This window comes from Daktulosphaira vitifoliae, unplaced genomic scaffold, assembly GCF_025091365.1.
Source record: "Daktulosphaira vitifoliae isolate Bord-2020 unplaced genomic scaffold, ASM2509136v1 Scaffold_1, whole genome shotgun sequence".
NCBI lineage: Eukaryota > Metazoa > Arthropoda > Insecta > Hemiptera > Phylloxeridae > Daktulosphaira > Daktulosphaira vitifoliae.
In genome coordinates, this window is record NW_026099572.1 from 38,448,967 (window position 1) to 38,471,871 (window position 22,905).

General features: G+C 26.8%; 1 protein-coding gene across 2 annotated transcripts in view; it reads right to left on the reverse strand.

The window, feature by feature from the left end:
- The window catches only part of LOC126910579 (uncharacterized), a 26,324-nt gene extending 8,652 nt beyond the window's left edge, over nt 1–17,672 (reverse strand). Inside the window, exons 1-3 of one of the 2 annotated variants that reach the window (XM_050693250.1) lie at nt 17,028–17,436; nt 7,228–7,346; nt 2,357–2,447 (exon numbers count right to left, since the gene is read on the reverse strand). In XM_050693250.1, the coding sequence (XP_050549207.1) occupies nt 2,357–2,447; nt 7,228–7,346; nt 17,028–17,216 (399 nt within the window). In that variant the 5' untranslated portion in view covers nt 17,217–17,436. Of the gene's footprint in view, nt 1–2,356; nt 2,448–7,227; nt 7,347–17,027 lie in introns of both variants that reach the window. The other variant, XM_050693251.1, reaches the window with a different exon arrangement.
- Between the last annotated feature and the right edge of the window lie 5,233 nt (nt 17,673–22,905).

Consider the following 22,905-nt stretch of genomic DNA (forward strand, 5'->3'; position numbering starts at 1 on the left):
TGCAATATAAGTTGCACGTATGCGCAAGAGAATTCACCATTCTCTATTAACCCCCTTACATTTAACAAATATGTTTAAAGGAATCAAATTTTATACATGTAAAATACAGTTATTGAAATAAATGACAGTTGGCTATGTACAAGTGCATCACGAATATTTTTTTCAAATACCTATCAAATAATTATGAGTAAAATATTACTACTACTTAGTAATTATCTTCTATAAGCACGCTAATGATAATAAAAACCGAAATAATATCATTATGTTAACATTAAGCGAGTCCATAATAATTATTTCAAATTAACGCGACTACGTTATGTAGGTCGATACAACAATAATTACTAAACACAATATAATGTGTCCATAAACTAGATTTAATCACTACACAATTTAGGGAAACATTGTATTCAGAGCACGTGGAAGCTTCAAAACGTTTTCCACTGTTGGTAATTTTGTCTGTGGCATTAAACTAGCCCCTCTAACTTTTATTTCGAGAAAATTAGATGCATTACGAATAACGTAATTTATACTTTTTTATTTTATAAATAATTTATTTTACATCAGTTAATATGTTGATGCATTACAAGAATAAGAAATATGTAATGTGACATAAAATATTATACTTGTGTAACAATTTTCATAATATCCATAAAATTTAGAATCAAAAATAATTTTTAATTTATCAAATAGAACTGTAAACGTTTTTGAAATTTATTACATTATTTTTGCAGAAAGTTTTGTAAAATGTAAAGTGTACTTATAAGCATATTTATTAAATTTTTTTCTTATAATATTTTATATTAAATTTTGTTGAATATGTAATTTTTTCACATTTTTACGGTCAAATAAACCATTTATTTATTTGAACTACTAAAAATGAATGTACAAAAAAAAAAAAACATTTTTTTGAATATAACATCGTAAAACACAAAAACATTCTATAAAGTCAATGGACCGGACGAAATTGTGATTGAAAATGTGCATATAACCACGTAAACATAAAATATGAAAAACTTATACCTAAGCCGTTTTACATGCGTTTTCAGACCATTTGTATTATGATATTCCCCTTTGCTTTGTATTGATAAATCCACCAATACTTATGACTTAAATCCGGATTTACAATATTTTAATAAATATTGTATACAAATCTTTATAAAAATCAATTGTTTTGTACAACAACATTAAACGAAATTCTAACCATAATTGAAAAAAAAACTTAGGCAATCAATAATTATTTATATGAATATATATGATTTAAAAGTATATACTTATAAAATAACTAGAATAGAATGGTAAATTATAACTACTTGAAAATTTAAAGAACTTAAGCAAATTTTTTTTTTGTAATCAGAAAATTATTTTTTCAATTCACATAGATAATGTTACTTATCACTTTATATATAGTAAAGAACAAATTAAGTCCATCGATTAAAATTTGTTTAATGTATTTTATAGATGCTCCATGTAAAATCGAAGAACAAAGTTTTATACATAGTTAAAAAGTTTCAAATGCAGAAGTACTTACACCTGCCGCCCTGAAGTAATGCCTAACGGCAGTTCCAGGGCGGCCCACAGTAATGCCGACCGTGGAAAAAAAAAGTACTTACACTTGAATGATCAGAATAAAATGAAACAATATGTAAAAAGTTTGACACTCTTTTGAATGAGATGTCACTAATAGGAACTTGGACAGTTCTTATAGAATTTTTTTAATTCACTGTATTAAAGAAAGCGTTTTTTGTTGTTGTTCCTTTACAGAATATTTTTTTCTTACTTTAAAGTTCTTGACTAACTATTGCTTTTTCTCTTTCAAATTCACTTATAATCATATACATTTATGTAAATCTTTCTTTTTCAAACTGGGCTCTTAAAAGTTTTTATTAAAACATAAAAGAAAAAGTACATCTTAAATAAGTAAATACATTGTTTTAACATAAACTATAGTTTATTTTTGTAGGTACCTAAATACTACAAAGAACTGCATACATCGTAATAATATGATTAACGTCTTCTTCGATTATACACTACTGAATATAATTAATGTACTAGACTAACAAGAAATGTTCATGAGTAAAAACTGAAAACAAATAACGGGAGTTCTCAAAAATCCTTTTTATAATGTATGTAGACATAAATTTTTAACTTTTTTTTTATAGTTATCTTTATGTTGTGCAATCAAGAGCGCTAGTAAACAAAATTTTCCTTATTTTTTTTGTTCATTACATTAGATGCANGCTAGTAAACAAAATTTTCCTTATTTTTTTTGTTCATTACATTAGATGCAAAATCAATTATTTACAATTGAAGATAAGAAAATTTAATATCATTTAAAATGAAAAATAAGTGTACTCACTTTAAAATCTGGATCAATTCGTTTTTTGAAAGATCCTATAATGCATAGTTTTCCATTGTCAATATCTACCATTTTAGCAATTGTCGTATATCTAAAATAAAAAATTCATATGAGTCACTGTTTTTCATTGCATGATGTATTCAAGAAATATTCAAGGTATATGTTTTGAATGAAAATATATTCACAGTGCACTTATTATAGTTTATGTTGTATTTCAGTCATAAAAAAGTCAAATTCATGGGGAATTATTATTGTTACAAATATGCACATATAACTACAACTTAGTTTATAAGAAAAAAAATGTCTGAGAATCAAAATATACATTTTAGAAGTAATTTTCAATTAACTGAAATACCTATAACGATAGTATTATACATTCCTATTAGAGTAAAAATTATTTTTTACAAAATTAATTTATACTAATAATAATAGTGTTTATCTAGAATTATAGTATAAATCTCCTACACCAAGAGAAATGTTGAGTCCTCATCTTATTTCCGTGAAAAAAATACAACTACAATACGATTTATTGTGATATATCATGTTCAGTATTATATAAAAATTAATTAATAAAATAAACTGTTCAAAAAAATTTTTATCCGTTTTATTAGTTTAATTATAAGTTTCTTTTATTTAAAAGAAACTTGTATTTTTTGATTTTAGACATGATATTTCGTTTACGACTGGAGAAGTCTGTCGCCCCAGAGCATTCCACTGAAACAATATCTTGAATAATTTAACCATCACTTCTCCCTTTATATCTTTCTCAAACGATTTACAGCCACAGCCCACTTTGAATTGCCTGAAATTATGTACTCTGCAATACGCGTAATAATAATATTGTCCGAGAGCGATCCTATGTATTCTTCTAATGGCTGACAATAAAGGGTGAAGATTTGCTTAGTTTGCAGACGATGCAGTTGGTTTTTGTTTAGCATAACGGAATGAGATATCTGGGAGAATTATTTGAAAAATATTGTTATATCCAACAAGTTCTTACTGGCTATTGATGAATAGCATTAAAGTAACAACTTAATTTTAGAAAAGTTTTTAAATAAGACATTAAAGACTTTAATTAATGGTGTGTTACCTTATATTCGAGTTATTTGTATAAACGTCTGAACTAAGTTCATCTAAATGCCTATCTATCTATATCTTCCATGCCTACCAATTATAAAAAATGACAAATCTATTAAAAAAAAATTTTATATTGTTTTAATAATACACGAGTTTTTCTCAAGAATATTATTACAAACAAATATATTATTATTGCTTATCAAGTTATAATATATAGTTTTTCTTTATTACAACAGCAAAATATTGTGTTGTCCATTTATCAAACATTGCCTTTCTTAATATACTTTGGTTTCACTATGATATCGGTTTGACATAAAAGTTTTAGGAAGAATTCAATGATAGAAATTCGATACATTATATTAAAACGTACTTTTTCTACCGAATAAACGTATATATACGTACATGTATACAAAATCTACAACGACAGGGTAACTTTTAACAAGGCAATTTCCTACTTTCCTCTCGCGATATTTCTCTCCTAACTCATTTTCTGTCTTTTGTTCGTTTTAATCTAACCACGCGTATTGCAGCAGCCATTGCGCTTTAACGAGCTTCCTTTGCCTATAAAAAGATTAATCAACCGTACGAAATGTTTGAAGTAAAGAATCAACTAAAGTGTAATTGTCTATCTGCTTCTTTCAGGAAATATTAAGTTGAGTTAAAGAAAAAATATTGTACAAATTTCAGATAACTTCTCATATAGTCTAGTTAAAAGCGGATTTCATTCCACACTATGCCGTTTCATCTGACGATATCAATGGTCTGTACAGCCGTTTTCAAACAAGCCAATAAATTGCCATTTAGGGACTCAGGATTTATAGCTTGTCCAAAGGTATGCAAATTGAAACTTACTGCCAACGTCTTATCTCGTTAGATTAATGCCTTTCCTCAGTGATCAGATCCTTGCAGTGTAGATTAATTATTCATAATACATTACACAGGCAATACATACAAAACACCTCTGCTATAATTAGCATTCAAAAGTGTTTCGAACAGATTATATTAATAATGTAATTTATCTCGAGCAAATATTTTTCAATATTTACAAATCAAATTAAAGTACTGGATTACGAATAATGTTTATTTTATTCATTTAATTTGAGATAATTTATTTTCTACAATAAGATTTAAAAAATAAGGCGCTTAAGTTTTTGTTGTTCATTTATGTATTTTAATGAGTAAAAAGACTGTTTAATATTATAATACTTAAAATATACAACTTAAAACTAAACATTTTACCTAATCATTGTTAACTAAACATTAACAATCGTTTTTATTGAAAAATGCTCATTAGTAATTTTTGTTATATTGTAGTTGAAATTTTAAATAAAGTATTGAATAGTAAACATGTTAGTAACGCAATTTTATAGAAATTATTTTAAACAAATTTCTTTTTACGCGTTTCCGTTAAAACTTCACAAAATTTAACTTCAAAGGCTAGTGTATTTTTCTATAATAATAATTATTTAAAGAAGCGTTAACAAGCGCCCGAACGTCTCGGAAGTTTAGAAGTTTTTTATTAAAACTTATTAAAACCTATTGAATCTATTTAATGCATATACTTGTGTAACTTAGTACTTGAAATTTTCACTGCAGTAAAACTTGACGCACTAGGAGTATAACTAGATAAGTATATGTTACTTTAGATCTACTACCATTTTTTTCGCTAAATTATTTCGAGTATTAAGTACACATAATATATTTCTCAAAAGTTAGCCAATTAAAAATACAATTTACAATGCAGTTAAAAAGTGTAACGATTTTCATTTTTTTCTTGTGTAGTATTAAACATTTCTAAACTTATTTAAATAATTTTCAAAATGATTCAAATAGGTCAAAAATTGTTCCATTATAAAATTGTCCTTGCATTAGTTCACGTTTATTCATATTGTGAAAGTAATCGTCGGTGTACATAACAATTTAAAAAAAGTGTACATAAATGATCATGACTTTAATGCCCTTAGACATTCCTCCAGAGACTTATGCGCGCTGTTCACAATTTAGTAAGCAAATATCAAATGTCAGGTCATATTTATGTTCTCATTTATGTGTAGGATCTGGGGTGTTATGTGCTCGAATAGCACTTGATGTCAGCTTTGCTGAACAAGCTTTATAATGAAAAAAAACGTTATCCTTTGGGAACACTGCATTTTACCAAATGTTTGCGGTTCGATTTTAATTCATCCGTTTTAGAGTTTATTTTTGTCACGGGAATTGACATTTTTTGCTCGAAGTTTCCCGTTACTTTTATTCAGCGTAATTTTTGTATTATAAACTAGTTTTTGTTCTCAAATAGATAATATTTGTATTATAATAAACTGAAGATATAGAAATATTTATTTTATATTAAAAATAGTTGTTGACAAATATTTTAATTGAAAATTGTATGAAATTATTTTTTTAATACAAGATATACATGGTTTTTGTATTTCGAAATTTAGAATATATTCGTTTAGAAAAAACATATTTTCAATTTTGAATCGATTTCTTGTATATCAGTTAAATTTAGCTAAAATTGTATTTTTATCTAAATATTAACTTAAAAATATATACATTTTTTCATATCAAAATAAATACTATGAAATCTAAAAGTATAGTAAAAACTATATAAATAAATTACTACATCAATTAATCGATAAATATTTTTAAATGTTTGTTGCAATTTGTGGAATTATTATTCCATAATAAATTATTTTTTATTTCATTTATAATTTTTTAATTTAAACAATATTCAAGGAACACTGTCTAAAACTTCATATATTCTCTATTGTTTTTAATTATGCACTATGATTAAGCTATAAGTCAGATAAATTACAAACTAATATGTATTTGAATAGTCATTATTTTGTAGTTTGCCATTAAACTTTAAAAGTGTTTACCTATAATCTTACATAAACTTACTGAGATTAGCTACCTGTACATATTAAGAGCATCCTAAAAATTTTCTATTTAATTATAACTGTACAAACTCTCCTTGTTTATCTTTTTATTTAAACATTAGTAAGTTTTAATAGAATAAGAAATAAAACTCTTGGTCGAGGGGTTGTTGTTCTATGAGATGCGAATGACGCAATTTATAAAATCGTTGGCGGAAAGTCAATTTCATAAAAATTAGTTTTGGTATAAATGTTATAAATAGAAAAGAGAAAACAAGGTATGAGAAAAATACCACAGGAGACAAGGGACGACTGAGTAAGATCTCAACTATTCTTCCCTTGTTCCGTTTACCCGGCTTTTACGTGATATGCTGTTTGGAATACTAAATGAACCTAAAAACCGATAACACCTAATATTATGATATGTTAGACAAATAATGTACTACATATCTTGTTAAAGAATCCTCATACAGCAAATCGGATTAAATTTTTCGTTTATTATGTTTGCCGTTTTCTACGGGATTTGCTTCTGAAAATCATATATCAGTATTACACATCTAAAATGCAGTTACCATTTTAAAAGTTTAAAATTAGAAACCATGCATAATTCTGGTAGTCTATTAAACGCACGAACAGAGATGGCCGGAAGTATAGTTATGAAAAATGTATGACCGTTTTATGAGGAGAATACGTTAAAAGAAATATAATGAAATCAAAAGAGGGAATGTAAATGGAAAATTCAAAATTGTATTGCGACTTACACAAAGATGTACATTTTATAGAATTAATTTATAAACTACATTTTCCCTTAAATACTCTACTACGAGATGTATTTAAACATATTGTGCGAGTGTTTTGTGAAGAAAAATTAATTACTTATTTTAATATTTCTATTCACAATAAATATATTACACTTACTTTCTAGTTCCAGTAACTTCGACTACTTTACATTTACTACGGTTCCACCATATGGGAGTTAAAGTCCAATAACTTGATACAGCACTTCTAGCCCATCCTTCTTCGGGATACAGTAAAACCTAAAACATAATGGAAGTTGGCGATTAAGTGCTAACACAAAATAAAAATATATTACATATTCAAATGATAATATAAATATCACCTACATATTTGAATGAAATAAAAAAAATTTAACCTTTTTATCTTACATATATTATTGTTTAATCAAAATCCTATTACCTTCACATAATCATACTAGATTGTGTATAATATTTATCCCCGAGCATAATACAATAGAGTATTTACTATAAGATTATATTAAAGATGACATCATATACAATTTAATGAAATTTTTTTTAACTTCAAACTTAAGTTACTTAAATTTTCATTATTCGTGGTTGCTAAACCCCCAAAAAAAAAATTTGCCTGATCACTGAAATATAAACCTACATTTTAACTTTACTTTCCGTTTAACAAATTCAAAGATGATAGTTCAAAAAGTTTTATTTCACATAACTTCGAGTTCAATTTGTCTTGATTTAGATAACAACTAAGTGGTCGAGCAGGTTGCACTATGGAAGAAATTCACGTGAAAAAACTAATGGTTACCTCACCAAAAACCAGCGAACACATAGATATAAATTAGGATAAATGTGAATTGAAAGACGCTTGTATTTGGTTTGACAAAAGTTTTGCAATCCGCTTAAAAAACTTTACTTTTGGAAAGCTTGAACGTTTCTTGCTTCACGGATGATTTTACGTCTACAATAAGAAAATCTTATTGTTTGCATCAAAAACCTGATCTTAATCAATAAAAAATATACATATATAATATATATACATTCCTATATTTTATTCGAATTTAATAATAACATGCATTTGTGAATTCAAAATAAAATATAATAAAAAATGATTATAATCTGCTTTGAGTTTTGTATATATATAATACACAAAATTGGAATTTCCGTCGAGGCTGACTGATTTGCAATTAGGAGAATGAATGAAGGAAATAATATTATGCAAAAAAGGCGCCCCGGGTGATGTGGCTACAGTCTGATGTCCTCAATTGAGGAGATTGAAATATTTTCCTCTCCATTCGTTTTTACCTCAGAAATTATTGAACTTCCGATTTATACGGAAAGATTTTTTTTACAATGTGAAATTTATAATAGCACTAAAACTTGCATGTTATATTCATTTTTTTTTTTTTTTATAAATTTTAATACTTATATTTTAGTAACATTATTACAAAACAGTGTGCCATAAATAATTTATAAAATTTAATAGTACAGTTTTTATTTTAATCAATCAATTTGGATGTGAATAACTTTTTGTTTTACTACATAATGGCATACTTTAAAAACATTCATATTAATTATTCCTATTTGTACAATTAACTAATCATCGACTATAAAATTAAGATGTGCGCATATTAAGCCACTTATAAAATAAATAAATAAATGATGCACTACTAATGTTTAGGTAATATCGGTTATATTAACTGGAAAAAAATGTTTTAAATGTTCAGATTTTAAACCCGTTCAGTAAGGAAAAATCGTAGATTCTTAACCTCGTGGTCTTACATTACTTTACCCTAATTAAATATAGAATGAAATAGGTTATCAAATTAACTCTACAGAAAGTCCAACTTGATCGAATTGTTAAAAGTTAGTACAATCTCATTGTACTGATTGTACTAACTTTTAACAAACCGATCAAGTTGGACTTACTGTAGAGTTATATACATAAAAAATAGTGAAAAATGATCAAAGTAACTTTTACGGTAGTACATACTTAAAATATGTTAAAAACCAGCATAATGAAAAAGAAAAACACTTGAAATGAAATCCTAATTATTTTAATGTTCAGAAACTTACTTTATAATAAACATATTCTCCTATTTTTAAAGGTTTACATTGCAAAATTACTTAAAAACGTGATAAAAGCACACGATTCCTGAAAATTTTTGTTTAATAAATATTATGTCGTTATGAGAAATTTAATTTCAAGATATTTTAATTTAAGCTCAATGATTTTATTATATAAAAATTATTTTATGAAATCATAAACAATATAAAATCTATCAATAAAGTGAAATAATAGTTTATTTTATTTAGCAAAATGAGTAATAATAGTAATAATAATAATATAAAAAATATTTCTTGATTATAATATTATAATAATCAACTAGTTTAAAAAGCACAAGAACAAAAAAAAAGCGATTTAACTTATAATGTTGCTGACTTATTGCCACGTTTTTTAAATTAAAGGCTCAGAATCATATTCTGATGTTTCTAAATTAAGATAAAAATGATGAATACACCTATTCAAAAAAAAAGATTTTCAATAAATAAAATAAAAAATATAGTGATTTCAATTTGTTCGTCAAGTAGAATACATAAAAAACATTTTGATTTATTCTTTGCTGTCTGAATTTTTTTTTCTCGAATAATTGAGTTTACTTGTTTTTTCACAGAGTCCTTCAACTAAAATTATTATCTAAGTTTGTTTCAAACATATTAATATTGTGTTAAATATGAGTTAAATTAACTAATAATTTAGTTTTCTTAACTCCGAAACAAAATAATAATTTAATGTTATTTATATGTATGAATGTTAAATAAGAAAAATATAGAAATAAATTTATAACATCAAAGGTCATATACCACAAGTTTAGACTCATATGATATATTTGCCACTTTTCAAGTCATGTATCAAAGTGCTTTTGGTTAATCCCCTTAGGGATTAACTTTCACTAAGTTTGATCTCAGAAAAATCTACATAACCAATCCATTATTGAACTAAAAAATGTAGGTCTACATCTCAAATAAAATCAATTACGAAATTTAATTCAATTTTTACTGAAGAAAAGTAATTTTAATTAATTATTGACTTAATTAAAATATAAGGTTCAAAAAATTAAGTTATAATAATAATTAATGTGATTGACAATGTCAGGATAATCCATCTAAGAATTTATTTACTGAACGGAATCAATTGAAAGCGCGTAAAAATATATTTTATTGTTACAAGTTTTAATTTTAAAAATAAATCTCACCATAATGCATAGAATTAAGCGAACGAGATAAAATATACTTTTAAATTTATTATGATATTTTCAATTACACTATACTGAAATAACGCGCAATTCAAACTGATTCACGCAGTAGATGAGCTCCTGGTACTTGTTAAATGTTTTAAGACTTCACCGGTATCAAAATGAAACGTAAACGACTTCATATGGTAACGGATTTTAATGGGTTACAATTTTCAAGTGTACATTTTACATCTTTTAACTAACATTTTAACTAACAAGTCCCTAGTAAAAATTAAATGTTACCTCGTCAGGATCTTAACGTGACGCAAGCGACATTTACGATATTACGTTAATTGAAAATAATCATTCTGCTTCTGCGTCCCTGGTACACATTCGTCGTTTTGATACCTCGNTTAAATGTTACCTCGTCAGGATCTTAACGGGACGCAATCGACATTTACGATATTACGTTAATTGAAAATAATCATTCTGCTTCTGCGTCCCTGGTACACATTCGTCGTTTTGATACCTCGTCGGGATCTGAATGGTACGTAAGCGATACTGTACGTACNCGTCGGGATCTGAATGGTACGTAAGCGATACTGTACGTACGAGTGTTGCGTTTTAGTGATTTTAAAACCGGTTTCATAGAGCCCTGGTAATGTTTGATATATTAAAACGACCTTGTGTGTACAAATGTGTAAAATGTGATTATTGAAAAACACAAACGACTGTTTCACATTTAACGTGATACGTTTTACGTGACACGTTTCCAAATACGAATAATATTATTTTGAAGATACATGAACTGTATTTACTTCAAAATAAATATTACCTATATTGTCTACTAACATTTTTTATTATTATATTGACGGTTTAAAAAAATTTCTTTTTTATGGTTAATCCATTTTTGTAACCCTCACTAATAATAAAACCAAACAATATTCCTTTGTACACTCTCCTTTAGCAATATTTGTACGGATGGTCATTACAACAATTATACAATTCTCTCTGGTTCATCTTTCATGACACAATACATTGTTTCATTGTTACATTTTAAAAGCATGCTAGGTCCGTATAACAATAATAACTAGACAAAAGTATATTTTTGACAGGAAATTTTTGAGCATCATCATAACTTTCATACTCGTTATTTGTCATTGTCATGAATTTTGTAGCTGGAAGGAAGATGAACTCTGGTATAAATTACTTTCAGCTTTGGAACGCAAACGAATATGTCGCGCTTTTTGTAACAAAATTATTTATGATACAATAAAGCTTAGATTGCCTTCGAACCATCCCAGGTAACTATATTGTCGTTATCATGTAATTATATTGTAGTAATGCCGTTATGGTAAATAATAATGAAGACTTGCTTTTTGACGTTCTCATTAAAACTTCAGTATGATTATAATGTCAAATTGAAATACTAGCAGTCTTCAACTGAACTTTTTTGGAGAAAACTGTCTTATTTTGTATGTATAATTTTATGTAAATTTCTTAAGACGACAGTAAAATTATTATCATTAAGAAAAATAAACAAGTATCTTAATACGTAATCTCTCAACGTCCCATCCTTTCGAGCAAAATATATTATGTATAATTAACTAGACAATAATTAAACAATGCCATTTATCAGAGACAAACAGGGATGCCAACGGCTCAGATGGCATAAAAATTATCATATCCCTGTTTGCTTCAAAACATTTTTACATCGATAAAAAATATAAGGAATTCAAAAATACTTTGAACACTTATAATTACCTATTATAATTAAAAATCTAATTTACTAATAATTGTTTTTATCAAGAGCGATACAACAATTGACTTAGATTATAAATAAACCATTGCTTATCAGTGCAAATTATTAGAAAATGAAAAGATAAAATAAAAAAATAATAAAAATAATAGTTAAAATAGTAATCAAATTCTTTTGTTAGCCTAAAATAATTATACACGAAAATAAAAACAACATTTTATACTTAATGATACTAAACGAAATAATGAGAAAATTAAAAAAATATTTATGACGCAAATATTAAGTTTTTATTCATAAAAATACTTGTTTTTCTCAATTATTTTTGTTACAAAAAAAAAAAAAAAATGTAATTTGTTTGGCTAACCCAATTCCTCAAAGTTTGCAGCAATTTAAAAAAAAAAAAAAAAAATGTAATTTGTTTGGCTAACCCAATTCCTCAAAGTTTGCAGCAATAGATTTTGGTGTACAATCGAAAATTAGGAAAGTAAGATTTTCAATAATGATAAAAATAAGCTTTAAGAACTATACTTGAAAACCTTAACAAACCAATTCGATTGTATTTGCTAGAATCGATACAACTTTATCATTTAAGAAACTTTCAAAATATTATTAACTATCACAAACTTATAATATCTTCAAAACTCATACCATTGTAATCATATTGTACAAATAGTTTACCTTTACTTTTGATATTTTGAACTAGTAATAATAATGCTACAAGATTGGATTAAGACAAAATGAAGCCCGGAGACAAAATTCAAATGAGCCTATTATACAATAGGCATTATTTAAGCTTTATATTATTTTAATACTAAACAATAAAAATGAGGCTCAAAAATTATAGTCATGTTTTCCATAAATCTAATCCAAATATTCTTGCTAAAAATTTACACCTACGTTTTTCATTAGTTTAAAAAGTAAGGTGAAGAAATATTGGATATTTGAAGAGCTACAATGCATAACTTACTATGTCTAAATATAAAATGTTTTTTTGCACAAAATTATTATTTTCAAATTAATTTTACTATAGGAAGAAGTACAAAAAATAATCATGCCATTCGATGTCACGTCCACATTATAATAAGAATTGATGTGTTAACTCAAATTTGATACAAATAGAAAAAGTACGTTTTTCATTATAACCCCACAAGTATTTTGTTTCTAACATTGTAAAATAAATAGTTATTTGTCACATATTATAAGTTTTGTTTACAAACATGTTTATTTTTTTTAAAGTATGTTATTTTTTTCATCTTTTAAATGGTTATTTATATGTATACCAAAATTACATTTATAAAGAATGGTATCATCGTATACAAAAAAAAACAAATGTTCTTAACTAGACAACGTTCCTGAAAACTGCAAGACACGTAAAAAAATAACAATTATTTTGTTGAAATTTAATAAGTGTTAAAATCTTAAATCTACATAAAAAAAGAGTGTTTGTGTTAGTAATGCGTACTTAAGAAAAATAATGAGTTTAATTATAATTTAGAAAAAAGCGCAATTATAAACTACTTTTATTTAAGCTTTTTTGTAAATTTATTAATATTAAGTAATGGGCATAACAACACACTTATACAAAGTTTATATCAAATTGTTAAATAAATCAAAACTTCCCACTTTTTTCTGAGGATTATAAAAAAAATAATTGCAAAAAAAAAAAAATAATAAAAAGCTAGTTAAATGATAATTTTTATTATTTAAAAGCTCTTTGTTTCATGATTGAGTACTAAAAATAGTAGAATGCATTTAAATGATTAATGAGTTCGCCTTGGTAAAAAAAATATTTTTGTGAAAAAAAATAAATAACAGCACGATTTTTAAAAGGAAATGTATTTACTCTGGTAAACTTAAGAATCCCTGGTAAAGTGTCTTACTTTTTATAACATCAATAATTGAACATCACATTTTTTTTTTGTTTTCAGGTAGAAATCATCTGATTTAAATGAATCCCATCGAATTTGAATTAGTTTTTACATTTCGATTCTGAACCCTATTTATACTCTGACGGAACAACAATGGATCATTCGACTCGTATTTTTTCGTTTAAATTATACCTCACAGAAGCATAATATATATTTAAAAAAAAAACGTTTTTGCTCAGGTGAATAAAAACTCGGGGAAGTTTTGAGGGCTGCCGTTACGTACATAATTGAAAATGTCTCTTATGAAAAACCCTTATCAATGCCCTCACACATGTCCAGCCTCAGACCTCAAGGGAACTTTATACTTAAAAACCAGAACTCACGCAGAATTAAACTTTTAAGTTCTTTTTCGAACAACAGGTTGTATATAATTTAAACCTTTACTTTTTAATCCAATCCAATGCACTCAAATATAGGTATGTCTATTGAATTAATGGAAAAAAATAATGTTTTTATTCGAAAGATTAATAGAATAATAAATATTTTGATTGTTAATATAACATATTTTATCAATATTTGGAGAGGTCTTATTTTTATTTGTGAGATTATACTAAGTTATAAGTAATTTTTTCTTTTTTGACTTAGAATCTAAATCTTGAACTTTAATTTAAAGGTATGGACAATTCAGCTTTTAAATCGAAATTCCTATGATTTTTTTTTCGAAAATTAACTTAATGAACATGAAAAAAGAAACTGTTATCACCATACCCCCACGCGACATCATCTCTGGTTGTACCACTGGTTATACTTAATCAGTGTCAGCCCGAGATCTTGGGGTTCTGGAGACTATTTCCCTTAGAAGTCCCGCAAGTTAAAAAAAATGTTTCTAACTTAATGTTGGATCACAGGGCTCTATCGCCAAATCGGGGTGGACTAGACCAACACTGCATTTAATCGAAAATATTGAAGAAAATTCATTGAAAAAAATGAAACCAAGTTGTAAAATGTTCCGTTATTTCATTCAATTTATTAAACTCCATTATAAAAAAACAGACATTGACGTCTCGAAATCAATTTATACATTTTATTTGAATAATCATATTGTTTTTACTGAATTGCTTCAACACGAATATGCCATTAACAGTTCGTTCGAATACACACTTGAAAAAATACGTATTTTCAAAAATTATTTTATAACTTCTATATAAATGTTAAGAAAAAAACCTAAACTTAGATTAAGTGTTCAAATAAAATATGAGTGCGAGCGGATTAAATTAGACAGCGAGTAACGCGAAAAGCGATACGTTTTGTTGCTTACTATGTCACGAGCGCAGGGTGGCGGCCATTGAGAAATAATGCGCTTTTTTCTTATGACGTCTGGTAAATATCACGATACTTCATAAACGAACATTTTTCGCTACACGGATACTTAAATAAAAATAAACAATGCATAATCCAACGATAAAATATCACGTTATAGGTATTACAGGTTCGAAGAATTGTACGGCAGGGGTCGAGTAATGTTTAACATGACATGTAGCCTTTGCGTCAAATGGTATGCAAATCTAATCTAAGTGCCGAACTCGACCGACGCCACAGGGTGTAGGGTGACCGGAAAAAAACGAGACACACGCATATACCCTTGACGCCTGGTTGTTTTAAGCGAAATCCCTCTTATAGGCCCCGTATAAAACACACGACAGGACGAGGTGCTGCTATTAACCCTTAAGCAAAGAGGGCGATGGTTTTTTTCTTTCCACAGTATTTTTCGTGTCGCAGCATCGGGTCTGTGTGTGCGGCAATTTTGGAGGGCATATAATAAACAACCGTACGACGGCGGTGGCCCGAAGCGCACATAATACCAGACAATAATATCGCGTATTATTTATAATATCGAATTTCTATGTTCGAAAGAGAATATATAACACATAATAAAAATGTAGAGAGAGAAAAAAGGATAACGCGTTTCATGGATAGTAAGTATCTCATTTGATACAGAAATGTAAAACAATAGTCTAAGGCACAAGACCGGAAAAATGGGGTGCATGGGTACGCACAATTTTACAGCGTCTTTAAAATTGATATTTTAATTTCGGACACTTGTATTGTTATCGTGATAGAATGAACAGTGAAATGGTCGCTTACTTTCTGACAAACGGAACAAATAAAATATTTTCCTCGGTCGGTGATGGAAATAAAAAGTTCACTTCGAGTATACTTTTAAAGCGACGATTTCCGCGATAACGCGATATGATATTATAAGAAACTCTCGCTACGTTTCCAATATTTTTGTTGGATCGTGTAATCTCTCAATTTCCACAGTATACCCCTGAGATTTGAATAAGACAATTAATTATTTTTATTAAATGAGGTAGCTTTATCGATGTTTTTCTGCTGTTCTTTGTTACTTTTACATATTTTTAAAAAAACATTATCTGTCATTTTTCTTAGAATTAATTTTTTACATAAAAAAAAAAAATTAAAAAATAATACAATGTTCAGCATTTTAAACCTTACAGAGTTATATATATTTTAATACTGTAATAATATATAAAATATATTTATATGGCGTAAACGCGGTTACTGTTTGATATAAAGATATTTGATTGTTTCACAATAAAATAATTTTACATGGAATGGTTTATAGACTTTTAAACAATAGTTAAAGAAACAAGAATTTTAATAACATGTAAAATATGGCGCTCATTTTTAAATAAAACTCTTATAAATAGTTTTTCAGAAATAAATTGAGAATAATAATTATAATTTTCTCCAATTTTTTTCAAATGTATTCTACGTGACAAAAATTTGTAATGAGTTATATATTTAAAAATAAAATAAAAACAAAAGACATTACTAAAGCAAATATTATTTTAATAATCTCACTTATTATTTATCTATTTTAGTTAGTTGAAAAATAATATCCATTATTATGTATTAATAATTCGAAAATTCTAAAAATACATAATAATAAACATGTATTTAAGATTAAAGCATATCCAATTTAAAAAATAAATCATACAAATTAAAAAAAAAATCATAATCAGAAATGAAATTTTTTTCATTACTGTAAAACAAGCAATATAAATCTTCTTACTTTATTTGGATATTCATTAAAACGCATAATTTTCCTACATGATTTCCCACGATTTTCACGGTAGAAAGTTTGAACTGATCCAGGACTTTCTTGGTATATTGACTTATGATCTTGTTTAGATTTTTTTTTCATTTGAATACGCGGAAAACATCCGAATAATGTACCACAACATTCATCTTTTTCCTTCATTTTGATTATCGAAGACAACTTCTAAACCTAATTGTGGGTTCAAAAGTTTTCGATTTATTATTGTTTAATTTTATTTTTTCAAATTTATTAGGAATTGTTCTATCCCGAAAGATACACGCAGCTTTAGCTGGTGTACGCGCGTGTGTCGTGACAACACTGAAGTTTTCCCAGACTATAACAGAGATGTAGCTTTTCGTCTCCTCTGCGCCGCTACCACACTATCCGTCCCGGGAAACACCGGCAGCAGACGCGCATCCACCGTTGCCTAGGGCGACCGGAACTACCACTACCACACCAATACCTTGTAACGTATGTTGGCCAAGCATGAGCTTATCACTGTCGCCTCCGACGTTTACAAGACATCAGACTTGTTCAAAGCAAAGGGTTATGAACTTTGGGTTGATGATTTGGAAATGTGTTAGCGAGTAAGAAAAGTGATGAATTTTATGAAATTAATTCCATTGCGCTGTGTTACGTAAGTTTTCCTGTTCTCTCAAGCTGTCAGTGTTATCATTTTTTATAATGAAGTATTCCAAATTATTTTCAGTACATAATAATTGTACTTCTAAATATTTTATTAAAAATTGATCTAATCGCTATAAAAGTGGGGAATGCGTAACACTTTAAGAGTATCCACAAAAGTAATTTGAAAGTAAATTTTTTGGAATCATTAAAAAATAAAATTCAGACTTCGTAAAGTGTTTTTTGTTTTTTCATTAAAACTGCAAAGTTAAACTTATTTTAATTTATAAAAGACACAAAAAAATAATAATATGACCAAGAACTATATTGCAATAATTTTATTGTATTTTATCATATTTATATTATATTATATTCATTATCAATGTAATATGATTTAGAATTTAAAATTATAAAAAACAAAACCAACAATAAACTGAAAATAGGATATAAAATCAAAGGTGATTGTTTTGTGTCTAAACCATATACTTTAAAAGTGGTGACCAGTATCACAGTAGATCATGTACACTTACAGATATTAGCTATAATAAATATTTAAATACAAAAATAAATATATGAAAACAATGCTCGAAATACATTTACAATACAGAATACAAAATATTACGATACAGTTATACAGCTATTACTCCCCAAATGTTGTACCCCAAAAGATTCTTCACGTGGATATCGACATCTTTCTATATTCGCATAAGTGGGAATATCGTGCCTATACCAAGTTTGGATTCGTAAATCATTGAGTGCTCACTTAGCCGGTTAAGTTGAATTCACACTTTGACTTACAAATATTTAAACAAAATAAAAAAAAAAAAGTGCTGAGAGCAGAGCACAAGTCCGTTGGGTGCATAAGATGAAGACTATACCACTCATCCCAATAAAATTGATTTAGGTTCGATGTTAAACGGTGGGGCCAACAATAACATCATCGACTCGGTTATATGAACGAGAAAACATTGATAACTAAGTTATAAATTATATTTGTTAGAAGATGGTTTAATGTGGCAGCAAAATTTTGTTTATATTCAAATTTCTATAAAGAAAACATAATAAAATAAAAACTATTGTTCATATTCAAAAGCTGATAAGTCAAAATCATAGGCTTTTTAAGATATTTTGAAATTTGTATTGAGAAGGATGTTTATCGTGAGCCGAAAAATTAATTATTGATTTAATCAATGTTTATTTTGTGCATTCAAAGATGTCGATTTGCATTAGATATAGTTATAATTTTTAATTTACTTCTACTCCAATGAAAAGTTGTTAAAATTAACATATCAGGTTTTGGAAAAAACCCATAGAAATAATGACTTGTTATAGTATAAAAATATTTTAATTAAAAATTATTTTATTATTTGTTGAAATTTGGTCTTTTATTTTGCTATGTTGTTGATCAATAATGTTAATATACACAAAAATAATTTATAGTATACAATCTTTTTTTATTGTTTTTGATATTGTCTCTTTCATTTATGCACCAGCAATTTTCAATTAATTCAAGTAAAGTTTCTTTAAACATTAAGTTATTTAATTAAATTAAATAACATAACATTACAAAGCTTTTAAACAATTGAATATAAAAATATCTATTTTTTTACATGACGTCTCAATAAAAACTAAATCTTTTAAACTATTTCGAATCACCCACATATGAATATAATAATATTTGTACTGAGGTTAAATACGTAAAAAAAAATGACAATCATCTAAATCTTTTTTATTAATTATGATTTTTTTTTTTAAATTAAGGAATTAAATAAAATAAATAGCTAAAATTAAAACATCAGCTAATTAATTACAGATAGACATGATATCTTAGACATATAGATGCTGTAAGTGATCTTAAAAAATATAGAGTACGACCAATAGGTTTAATACTTGTCTAAGTTGTTGGTCGACAAGCAAAGTTCAAAAATTTAATAAAAGTCAAAAGATAAGTCGTTTACATCGAGTACTCCAGATGACTGTAGTGTTCTTGTACATTGGATTCCCTAATGACGTGTCTATATACCATCATTCCTTTGCTCACCCTGTCTTATATCCAGTGTTTTCTTTATTTCCTTTACTTTTTACCGAGTGTCAGTATTATTTTCATTTGAACGCAGACAATTTTCCATATATAAAAATCCCACGGGGTTCATGGTTCTAGGTTAAAAATGGGTTTCTCAGGATAAACTATAAAAAGTCTAAAAAATATAAAGAATAAACGTCTGTACGTGTCTTGAAGAATTCATTTAAACGACTTTACCACTCCTGAGTTAAGACTGAGTAGACGGATAAGAAAGAAGGCCAAACACATTTTTTTCTATTGTCTCCGATCAACTTTCATATGCTTTTGGTGTTCCAAATGGGTTTTTTAGCAGGCTTTTTCCTCAATACCTCAGTAACCAGAAAGGGGTTTGAATAATATCGTTATTACCACCAAGGGACGATTTTGTAGTTATAAATACGTAAAATATTCACTTAAGCCTACGATGCAGTTTACCTTGGTAGTTTAAAACACCACATCGCCGCTATAGTGAATAAATGATAGATGCAAAAATGTGGTTAGCTAAATTCAAGAATTAATAGATTTATATTACGGAATAATTTTGTAGAATTAACAAAACATATCTTCAAATAAAATCACTGGAATTCTTCAATATATATTTTTAGTTCTAATTAAAAAAAAATGAAGACACATAAATATAATTTCAAAAAAAAAATAATATATGGTAGCCATTATCACCGTGAAGACAAAATAAAGTCCGAAATTTATTTTTTTATAATAAAGTATATTATATAAGCTTCAATTTAATACATATATAAAAGTGTCAGTATTTCCGGAATACTTTCGAAAATTAATTTGAAAAAGTTCTACTTTCTATATGCATTTTTAAGTTTTGACCCTCCCCCCATGGTCCAATTAAAAAAAAGTATATTACGTAAAACAAGTATATAAATAGTAATTATCATAAAAAATTGTAATGATCCATACATTTTTCTAAAAGTTATAGTATTATAAAATTTAAAATATAAAAAAGAATTTTTTTACAAAAATCGTATTTTTTTATTAACTTTGATATCTGTTTTCACTGTGAAGACAAAATAAAGTCCAAATTTTTTTTTTAATATTAAAGTATATTACATAAGTTTTAATTTAATGCTTAATATTAAAATTAACATCGAAGCTAAAAAAGTTGTAAGTTATAATTTAAATAAGTTTAACATAAATATTTTTTTCTACAAAACAATTGATAAATAAAATTATTATAAACACGTATAAAAAACGTCGATAAGTGTTGAGTTATTAATGAACATCGATTATGAAAAATACATATAAATGTTTTTTTATGGACATTTTTTAAATAATAAGGTAATTTATTATCTACGATTATCAAATGTGTTTGCCAATTTTTTCCCTTTACATGATGCAAATTTTACTTTTATCTGAACAAATTAATAAATTATAATTCAACATTTTTTAAAACAATTCCAAAAATCACAAAGTTTAAGGGAGGACATTAAAAAGAAAGTCAATCGGAAAAACTAAATCAGGCAAGGGAATAGTAAAAGATTTAAATATTGTTTTATTTTAAATATTTTTTTTAAAAAGTTTTATTGAAAAATGGAATAATTTTGTTGTATCATTTTTTAAGAGGAGATCCCAAGCTATAATTGTTATTATTGTGATGTTATAAATGCATATTTTAATAAAGATGTATAATTCATTATTTAAAGTCCAAAAAAATAACGATTTACCATTCGACTTACTACACCGAATCAAAAACGTTACCGAAATATGTTCAAAAATACATTTTAACTGTTTTGAACATATTTTATAAATTTGTATAGTATCATTTTTTTAAATTGAAAAAATAAAAAATAGTTAAAAACTACCAGTTATAAGCTATAAGTAATTAGTTAAAGTAAATAAACCATGGACTATTAACTGTGAACCAATGCCGTGGTATTATTATTGTAAAGAAAAAAACATTTGTCAGAAATAATTAATTAACCCTTTAGCAGGTGCGTGCCTATTTTTAACGTTCATAGTTACACGGGGGGGTTTATCAAATCTCTAAAATAGTATAAAATATGTATAAAAAAGTTTTTTTTTTTAATTCAAAGACATTATTTGTTACCATATGATATATAAATATGGATAAAAATTCAATAATAAAAATTAAAAATAAATAAATTACAAAATTATGAGCATTACCGTCATGTCTGTTGTCGCGTGCGTTTGTAGTCGACAGTTCACGACGAAAAAAACAAAACATAGTCCAAAGCGAATTAATAAAATCTCTTTTGGAGACCACAAATCGAACACACATATTAGTTAAATAAGTTTTATTGAAATCAAGGTAATATTTATAAATTTACTTTATAATTTATTGATAATAGTAATAACTTTATCATACTCGATTGGGTAATCGAACTCTTTTGACCACCGCACCCGATACGTCGACCATCGTTCTCAAGTTCAACTACTCTAACAACTCACACCTAATACACAATGAATTCTCCCGGAAAATCAGTATCAAATATTAATAAAAATAAATTGAACAAAACCGATACACCGCTGTTTATCTCCAACCTGAATAACAATACTGGTGATGCATCGCCTTGTGATTTCTCTGATAATGATGACTGGCAGACAGTCGAACACCAAAATAAATGTATCAAATCCCCTAATAATATTTCACCACGATCTAAATGACCTGATTCAAATATTTTTACGTCACCAAACCGTTTCTCTCCAATTGCACCAATTATTGAAGATGATCCAATGAACCACACAAATGAGCTTACGTTGGAAAGTAATAATAAAACTTCCAGGCCACCCCCAATATTTATTCAAGCTGAATTAAACTATAATAACTTTTGTCTTAAAATCAAAGAATTAACTGACACGTCAGGTTTCGATTGTAATAGTTCTACTAAAGGCCTTAAACTTCAAACATACAGTAATAAAATATCTCAAAGAGAATAATGTCTCATTTCATTCGTTTCAAATAAAAGAAGAAAAAGCTTTTCGAATAGTAAATAAAAATTTACATTCTACTACTGATAAGGCATTTATTAGCGATGAACTTTCTACTAAGGGATTTACTGTCAGAAATATTATGCCCGTACTTTACAGACAAACTAAAACGCCTTTACCAATTTTTTTTGTTGACATTGAGCCCAATCCTTCAATTACTGATATATATAAAATAACCTAATTGTGCTA